Source organism: Pteropus vampyrus, unplaced genomic scaffold (assembly GCF_000151845.1).
Source record: "Pteropus vampyrus isolate Shadow unplaced genomic scaffold, Pvam_2.0 Scaffold79, whole genome shotgun sequence".
Classification (NCBI taxonomy): Eukaryota; Metazoa; Chordata; class Mammalia; order Chiroptera; family Pteropodidae; genus Pteropus; species Pteropus vampyrus.
Window position 1 is genome coordinate 2393311 of NW_011888860.1, and position 10230 is coordinate 2403540.

At 31.8% G+C, this 10230-nt stretch overlaps 1 protein-coding gene and 1 long non-coding RNA gene across 2 annotated transcripts in view; both read left to right on the plus strand.

Annotated features, from left to right (window-relative positions):
• LOC111741507 overlaps positions 1–1761 on the plus strand; it is a 1993-nt gene extending 232 nt beyond the window's left edge. The window contains exon 2 of the long non-coding RNA XR_002781012.1: positions 1538–1761. This is a non-coding gene — a long non-coding RNA (uncharacterized LOC111741507). The remainder of the gene's footprint in view (positions 1–1537) is intronic.
• SLC30A9 (solute carrier family 30 member 9) overlaps positions 1–10230 on the plus strand; it is a 74573-nt gene that overhangs the window by 38787 nt on the left and 25556 nt on the right. The window contains exon 9 of the mRNA XM_011362820.2: positions 8408–8463. Coding sequence (XP_011361122.1) covers positions 8408–8463 — 56 coding nt within the window. The remainder of the gene's footprint in view (positions 1–8407; positions 8464–10230) is intronic.

The window sequence follows — 10230 nt, forward strand, 5'->3', positions numbered from 1 at the left end:
TGTGTGTCAGTAAAACGGGGTTAGCAGTTAAAGTTTTCTTCATCAGAGAGATGTGTGGAATATATGTAAACTGCTTAACATAGTACCTGGTACATAATATGTACTTCGAAGTCATGTATATAGGTCTGAAGCTCAGAAGAGAGATATGGAGTAGAGATTTAGAACTGAGAATTATTAGTATATACATGATAATTAAAGCCATCGGCATAGTTAAGATTACATGGAGAATGCATATAGTGTGAGGAAGAAAAAGCTCTCAAGAAAAAAACTTGAAGAATGCTAACATTTAAGAAATGGGCGGAAGAAAAAGAGCCAGCACAGGAGACAGGAAAATAAGGAGCAAGGTTGGAAGAAAACCAGGAGCATTATGGAAGCTAGAGAAGAGAGGTTTTTAAGAAAATGGTGGCAAATGCTTCTGTGAGATTAAGGAAAATACTAAAACGTTTCTAGGAACTTAATAGCAAGAAACAGTTGGTGATATTGATAAGAACAATCTAATGAGCTATTGGAGGTAGAAGCCATTGTTCAGTGCATTGAAGACAGTGAAAAATAAGGAAGACTGAGACAGCAAGAGCAGTATAACTCTTTCGAGACTATCTGAAGTGGAGGAGTGGAAAAAAGGATAGCTTGAAGGGGATTTACAGTTTCCTCATTTATAAAATTAAGATGTTAATATTTGTATAATAAGATTATAATAAAACATGGTAAATTACTAGTATAGTGCCTGAAATAAATCATACTAGTCATTACTGTTGGAATCTGAGCAGCTGGCTTGTTCAGAGCTAATCATATTTATTTTAGCATCTGTGATCTTCTAGTATGACTCAGAGACTGCTTGGTCTAGATTTATCTTCACCTCTGGCATCTGCCTATTTAAGTAAACAGACCTTCACCAAAGTCTTGCCTTTAACGCTGGTCTACTGGGCATTATCTAGTGCAGATCTTCTTTTACCTACCTAAGATATATAATTTCCTTTCTAATTTCATTTTGTGTAAATGTAGAACATCCTTTTTTCTCAGCAGTTTTCAAAATGCACTTAATTTGCTTATACACATCATGCCTCTTCATTTGAGTATTTAATGATACCATAATCTGTATTTTTCAAATTTGTACTCTTGTTACATAAAACATAAGTTCTTGATTCTTTTTAATTTACTTTGAACAGAACCTAGTATAGAGGTATATATGGTCAATTAAGTAAGCTTTTGGTAGAAATATTTGTCCAAACCAATGCTAAATTGTTTTCTCTTTCTCTCCAGCAATGGATTAAATTGCTGCTTTAAATTTCTTGCTTGGATTTATACGGGTTCAGCAAGTATGTTCTCCGAAGCTGTACACTCTTTATCTGATACTTGTAATCAGGTGAGGGGTAAAGCTTTTTTCTTATTAATTTTAAAGTAATTTTTTACTGTTTTAACCTAAAAGTTAGCCTGTTTAAAAACTGAATAATTACTATACTTGGCATATGGAAAAGAAAATTATTTCACTTTTGAATGATGAAGTACATAGAAATATGATCATAGTATTTTAAATCAGGTTGTTAGGCTTTAAGAACTTCCAGCAGTGGAGTATGAAGTATAAAATTATCATTTATTAAGTGTTTGGGCAGAAGCTTTTGTGGAAGAGATTCTTACATTAGGTGGAAATTTGATCTCTGAATATGAATTCTTACAACTGTAAGAGCCAGTGAATTTAAGTTTTTGGAATAATGATATAAATTAGTCATATGTGATTGATGAATTAAAATGATTTTCATATTAGACTAGTATTTTGAATCCCTTTCCTGAATTTGCAAATGAAGAATGATTTTTATAAAATGAAAATACCTTTTTTGATCCAAATTTCGAGTACTGCAAACCTAACCTTTTTAAAGAACACAATAGAAATTTCTACTTGTTATCATTTCACATTTTAAAGTATGTGGTATATACCTTTTCAGTCTCTATGTATGTATTTATACTCTTATTATATAAGAACAAGTTTGGAAGAACTTATAGTAAAAAATAACAGGTTCATTAAGAATATTTAAGACAAAGTATAAAATAATAAAGTGTTGAGGAGTGGGGAGAGCAATCTTAATGAAAAATGAAACCCCTCAAGAACTTGCCTAACTCACTATCAAATGGATTAAAACTCTTTGGAAAAGTAAGAAAAGTTGAACATTTGCTATCAGTACTTACAAGTCTTTCCCATGAGTTAATTTTATACAGTAAATAATAACTAGTATTGATATAATATTTTCCGAGTCAGTTGTGGGAAGAGGGGTTGGGAAGATATATAATACATAATATATATTTCATTGAAAGCTTATGTGAACTTAAGAAAATTGAAATGTAAAAATATTGTACATTTGGACAAGGAAATATATTCAGATTATTAGCTTCATTATTGTTATTTAAAACATTGAAAACAGTTTTTTTAGTATCCACACTTTGAACTACTATTCAGGGGTTTAAAAGAATGTGATAGATATAGCTATATACTGACTTGGAATAATGACATGATAATTTGAGTAAAAAAATTAAATTACAAAACATTATGTAAAGAACTTATGTTTCCAGCCATAGTAGACTGATGGGGAATGGATTTAGTCTTTTGATGTAAACAACTAAAAAACTAGACAAAATATATGAAACAGTGTTTTCACACATTAGGCAATAGCAGTACAAGACCTTGATCTGTGAGAGAAGAGAAACGAGTTGAACCTCTGTGATCTCTCTTGATTTTTGCTTGGAGGCACATTTGGGATAGTGGAACCGGAGTGGAGATAATAGTCTCATTAAGTTGAGAAGGCAAAAATAAAATTTAGCGAGTCTGAGGAGGCTAGAAATTACAAGGCAGAGTTCCACAGAGGAGGGAGGTTGGCAGACAAGTCTAGGAAAGTCTACATGGAGTTTTCCTTGAGTTGAGTCTTTGTTGAATGTTACATTACACAAGTGTAGGGTAAGACCAGCAGGGAGCATTAAGCTGAGTAACTCCTAGAGTACTCTCAAAGGGCTAGGATACATCAAGTTCGGACTATGTGAAAATCGAATCCTCATTGATTACACAGGCCAGTAGAAGGGTCAAAACTTAGTAGAGGGCTAAATTATCTTTGGTGCAAAGGCTATTCTAGAACCTCCCTAACAAAGCTCTAAAAAGTCAAGCTGATCTGCAGGTAACTTAATCTGCCAGAATAAAGCCTGAGACTCTATAAGAAAAACAGCAAAATCATAACACTCAGTATAACATTTACAATTTCAGCATTTTTTTTATAAGTAGTAGACAGCCAAGAAGCAGAAAATTCGACTTAAAACCAGGAAAAAAATTAGTTAAGACTCAATTGGCATATGATAGAATTAGCAGACCAGGATGTTAAATGGGTATTGCAACTACATGCATGTGTTGAAAGGAAAACATGAATATATTGACAAGAGAAATGGAAGATATAAAAAAGAACTAAATAGAGCTTTTAGAACTGAAAAATATATCTGATATGAAAAATTGACTGTGTGGAGTTAATAGCAGATTAGACCCTGGAAAAAATTATCACTGAACTTAAATATATGGCAGTAGAAAACATTCATATATAACAGTAGAAAACATTCATGCTGAGGAAAAAAGAGGAAAAAGGATTGAAAAAAATGAAGGGAGCTTCAGTGACTTGTGGAAGAAATAATACCAATAGTACACAAACTTATAAAGAAGAAAGAAATGCTTTTCAACTCCTCTAATAAGGCCAGCATAACCTCATTGATACCAAAACCTTACACAGATGTTCCAAGAAAGAAAAATACAAGTCAGTATCCCTCACGAACATACATGCAAAAATCCTTAAAATATAATCATATTGAATCTAGCAATATATAAAAATGATAATATGTCATAATCAAGTGAGCATTCTAGGAATATATGGTTAGTTCAGTATCCAAAATCAATAGGTATAGAAGGCTAATATGCAAAGATCATTTCATTTCTACTATCAGCAAACAATGTAATTTTTAATAAATTTTATTTATAGTAATATTAAATACTTAGGAGTAGATTTAATGACAGATGTGTAAGATCTTTACTCAAAGACTCGAAATATGAGTGGGAGAAATTAAAGAAAACCTAAAGAAATGGAGAGATATACCATGTTCATGAATTGGATGCCCTGGCGTTAATGTCAGATATCACTAAATCTATAGATTTAATACAACTCCATTATCACAGCAGACTTTTTAAAAAATAGAAATTGACAAACTGAATAAATTCTAAAATTTACAGGGAAATGCAAAGAACCCAGAATATTCAAAGCAATCTTGAAAAAAAGGCGGCGGGGGGTGGGAATTTAGAAGACTTCAAAACTTATAGAGCTACAATAATTAAGACAGTGTGAGGTATTGGCCCAGGGATTGACAGACCAGTGGATCTGAATAGAGGATCACAGTTACATCATCAGTTGATTTTTGACAAAGGCACCAAAGCAATTCAGTGAAATTATTGAAGAAAGAAAACTCTCTTCGACAAAATGGTGCTGGAAAAATTGGATATCCTTATAGAAGAAAACAAAGGACTTTAACTCCCACCTCAGACCATATACAAATTTGAGGTGGGCCATAGACCCAAATGTAAGAGCAAAAAGCAAATATTCTAGAAGAAAACCTAGGAGAATATCTTCTTTGGTTAGGTAGAAATTTTTTAAACAGGACACAGAAAACCATTAAAAATACAAATTAAAACTTCATCAAAATGTAAAAAGCTTTTATTAAAAGACATTTCTTAAGAAAATAAATAGATAAGACACAGAATGGGAAGAAATATTTACATATAATCTGACAAAGGACTGATATCCAAGGTAAATAAAGAACTTCTGTAACTCAGTATTAAAAAGACAACCCAATTTTTTTTAAGAGGCTCAATATTCGCACAGGTACTTCACAAATAAAGATGCACGAATGGTGGCCAATGGACACATGAAAAAATGTTTAACACCATTAATCATTAGGAAATGTATATTAAAATCCCAAGAAGACATCTCTACATATCTGGTATAATGACTAAAATTAAAAACCCTGACAACCAAATGTTGGTGAAGATGTGGAGCAACCAGACTTTTCAGACATTGCTGGTGGAGTGTAGAATGTTAAACCACTCTTGAAAACATTTGTCAGTTTCCTATAAACATATGCCTATTGTATAACTCAGCAGTTCTTAGTATTTACCCAGGAAAAATGGGAATGACTGTCTACAAAGACATGTATAAGAATGTTTACAGTACCATTACTTATGGATAGAAATCTAGAATTAGCTCAAATGTCCAACAGGGAAGAGGTAAACAAATTGTGGTGCAGTATACTCATATAATGGAATATTATGTAGCAATAAAAAAAATGGAATACTTATCCAGTCAGAAGCATATATCCAACCATATGCTGGATAAAAAGGTGAACACAAAAGAATACTCGAACAATTATGTTTATGTGAAGTAGAACTTGAATCTTTGGTTAAAAAAGTCAGAAAAATGGTTACATCTGATGTAGGGGAGCACTGACTAAAAAGAGGTACAAGAGAACTTTTTGAGGTATCTTTATAGGAATATATATTTCAGATTTGTGGATTTTTCAAAACTCAGCTGTACGTTCAGGATTTGTGCATTTCATTGTGTGTGAATTTTAATTCAGAATTTAAAGTTTTCATACATGATTACTATATAGAGACTTGATAATAAAGAATTAGTATTAATTTTTAAAAGTATGATAATGGCCTTGTGACTCTATTTTCTAAAAGACTCAGTTTTTTAGAGATTCATCCAAAATATTTAAAAATCAAATGGTCTGATGCTTGGAATTTACTTCAAAGTATTCATGGGGGAGTAGATATGGTTGAGATAAAACAAATGTGGTCAAATATTTGTAATTGTCAAAGCCAAGTGACAGATGACTTGGGTTTATTGAATATTCTGTTGTTTTATCCATCCATTTGTATATTAGAAAATTTCCATAAAATAAAGTACAAAAAGATATTATATAGATCGTGATCATATTTTTAAGCACACACACACATGCCCTCTCTGAAATCTGGTACTGTCTTTGTATACAGAAGCAACATTAAAAATTATATACAGTTGTATATAAAACCAGTCTGAAACATACTCTAAACTCTTAAAGGATTCTGTCTCTTATACTATTTGAATTTCGAGCATGTGTGAGTTTTGTAACTAGAAAAAGTAATTTTTGTAACAGATTGAACAGCAGTAGAGTTAAATAAAAGCTGAGACCACATGATATCAAGTGCTTTGAGAATTCCTTGATTGAGTAGTTTGTCTTCAAGAGTGGTCAGAAAGGCTTTGATGAAAAAGATTTCAGCTGGGCCTTACTGAATAGATGTTAATTGTATTTCTCATATCCTTTTGAGACCTAAAATATTTTTAAAAATTTAATTCATTGTAACATTTTTATGCCATAGTAATTTTATCTTTGTATCTTGAGGGATTAAAACATCTCCAACTTTTAAATAAGACTTGTGTCTCTAGTGGTACCTAGTTTTACACTTTCTATGACAGTTCATTTGGGGAAACTTTTCTGCTGAATAACACCCAGTATATTATTTAGTATTAATTTATATGAACTTATTGAGCACTTGAGTTTGCAGTGTTGTGTTTAGAAGAAGACACAGTCTTTGCTCTGTCCTCTGTAATCAGGTCATACACGCAAAACAACTAGAAAGATATTCCAAGGTAACATTTAAGCAGTTGCATGATAGTATGATACTGAAGGAAAGGTGATTATGGAGGGGGAAGCATTAATGATGCTTCTTAGCCAATAGATGTTAGTATTAATGTTGTAAACCAAACAAATGTAGGTTATATATATGCATATGTATTATATTTAATACATAAACACGTAAATAGCAGAAAAAGGCCTGGAAGGGCACACATCAGACATAACTGATGCTACCTTACCTCTGAGGAAGAACAGGATAAGGGAGTCTGTGATATATTTTTTCCCCCTCTTTAATCGTCCCCTGCCCCCAACTTCCACCCCTGACTTATAGATGTTGCCATTTCCCCTTAAGAACTGGTTCTCTGAAGGTGGGGCATCTCCTCCCACACGCTCGTGTTGTGCACCCGAGGCCTGGCACCCCCGGCACACTCAGGGGGCCTGGTGCACCCAGGGCATGGTCTGTGGCTCCACCTGGGGCATGAACCCAGGACCTTCTGCGTGTAAAGCAGTTGTGCTAACCACTACACTACAGAGCCACCCCTGTGATATTTTTATAAGAGCTAATAAGTATGGTTCATATTCAATTTATAAACTACTTGGTAATATTCCACACTTTATTATACAGCCATCTGACTATTAAGGAAATTAAAAATGATTGAATACTCATTGACTATTTAATAAACATAAACATACACATAGTATGAATTAATGAATATTTCAGTTTTAATGTAAGGTTTAAAAATTACATGTCCTCCTTGATTTACTCTCATTCTCTTAGTTTAATTCACTGAAAAGCCATCATCTGTCTTTTGAATAGTTTTAACCCTCTTATCCTTTGGAATCCAGTAGAAAAGAACTTGTAGCATTCTGTGTATTTACGGTAGGATTTTTGATATCAAAACTTAAAAAATCATGCTTTCATTTTTGCCATATTTACTTTACGTTTTCTTTTTCTTTCTTTCTTTCTTTCTTTTTTTTTTTTTTTTTTAAGAAATCTTAGCTATAACTCCATCTTCCCTCCATAGTCCCTCCTTCCACACCCCAGGTAATCACTGCTCTGTATACATTGATATGTATACTTCCTATGCATAGTTTTGCAGTTCTACTAGAAATTTATGTATCCATACATACTACATACTGTTTAAAATTTTGTCTTATATAGCTATACAAGTTATTCTTCATATAAAAAACAGATATAAATTACCTTAATCCTAATTCTCTCCTCAGAAGTATAAATATAGTTAAATTTGTGTTCTTCTAGACCTTTTTCTGTGCTTTACATTATATGTAAATTATAAAAACTACAAAATGTAAGTTCTTCTGTACTGTACATACTATTCCTAAACTTGCTTTTTTCTCTTACACTTAATGGTATGTTAGGAGCTTTTAGCATGTCAGTACATAATGCTGTATCCCAGCTCCATTCTTTTAAACTGTTATAGAAGTAATTTATGATTTGATTATACCATCATTTGTTTTGCCATTTCTCAATATGTATTTTTAGGTTGCTTTCACATTTTTCATCTTTATAAGCAATGATATTTTGAACCTCTTTGGATTCATCTTTCTCTCAGGTAAGTATTAGAAACCAGAATTGCTAGGCTGTTGAACATGTATATGTTATTTCTTGTCATAGTCAGATTGCACCCTCCAGATAGGTTTTTACCACATTGTTCTCCCCATCTTGCTAATGATTATTTACCTTTTTTTTCCTTCATAGGGTTTACTAGCAGTGGGCATCAGTAAGTCTATTCAAACACCAGATCCTACTCATCCGTAAGGACATTGCCTTTATTTTGTTTTTGTTTGTTTTGGTGGCAAGTCATTGAAGTAAAGCTACTGAATTTTAGAATCTCCTGTTTATACACCTGTAATTTTGTGTTAAAAGGTTTGGTCATGTCTTCCACTGCTATGTCAAAGTAAATTTAAGATATAATTTGAAAATGGAGTTTAAGTATTCTTATGTTTTATAATATAGCATAGAGATCTTGTTCTTTTTATATTTGATAATTAAAAACAAAGTATATATTTTGATCTTAGAGTTCTGTATTATTGGTCAAAGGGAACATATTCCAAATTTAAACTAATAGGCCACTCAATCTGAAAATCTTAGTGATAACTTTTAGTAAACCTATGTTTTATTTTAATCCTCCTGTTATGATTTGGAAATAGTATTCTGTCAGTATTTCATATTAATTATTTGTAAAATGAGTATGCTTTTTAGAATATATTATTTTGAATTATATCAGGTTTTTTGTTGTTGCTTCTAACATGACCAGTTAAAACTTAGGAATTCCACATGTATCAGTTTTTAAACATGTTTCAGTAGTAGAATTTGATCAATCTTAAGGCCAAAAAGAATGCACTTTTATTTCTGTAAAGGAGTCTGCCTTTATGCTTTATATAAATGCCTTTCTTTACTTGAAAGGAGGACACTACCGTTTTCTTATAAATAACATTTTCAACATCCTGGAGCTATCAGTAAGCTAGTATAGTGAACAGCTAGCTTTCTTGTCTGCAAATTACACATCATTTACAATATTTTACTATCTCAAGAAAAATTTTTTTCCTGATCAGTTTTATAGACCAAAAGTTTAAAAAAGGGTAAAATTTTAGGTTATGACGATTTCTTCTCAAGGTATTCATTAATCTACATAAGTGCTGCCCAATAGAATTTTCTAAAAATCTGTTCACTATGATAGTTACTAGCTACATGTGGCTGTTGGGTACTTGAAATGTACTGGTACAATTGAAGAACTACATTTAAAATTTTATTTAGTTTTTACTAATTTAAATTTAAGTAGCCTTTTGTGACTAATGAGTTATTTTGCATAGTGCAGATCTATAGAATTAAAATTTTCAGTAAGAACCTATGAATTCCTTCAAAACACATAAAATAAAAGTGATGACATTTAATTTAGACCTTAATTTGCTTTAACTTAAATAAATACGTACATCCTATTTTACTTTGGGTGGAAACTTTAGAAGACAGTAAATTTTTCTAAGTCAAGCTGGTAGAACACTGTCACATCTATAAACTCTAAGAATTCCCTTTGTCAGGATTACATTTTTCCAAGAGATTAAAAATTGATTTTAAATAAGAATTCTTGTTTAAAAACAGAAATAGACTCATAGATGTAGAGAACAAAATGGTTGTCAGGTGGGAGGGGGGTGGGAGGGATGGATGAAAAAGGCGAAGGGATTAGGAAGTACAAATTGGTAGTTATGACATAGTCAAGAGAATGTAAAGCACAACATAGGGAATATAGTCAATATTGTAATAACTGTATAGCATCAGGTGGTTACTAGACTAATTGGGGAACAGAGTACTTCATAAATTATGTAAATGTTTAACCACTGTACTGTACACCTGAAACTAATACAAAATAATATTGAATGTCAACTAATTGAAAATAAATGAAAAAAGAAAAAATTCTTGCTTAAATTTTCATGTGCCAGAGAGTATCATAAAGTTTATGTAAATTTCCCAGGAAATATTTTTAATACTGAGTGATTCTTTTCCTTTTACAGTGTATCATATTT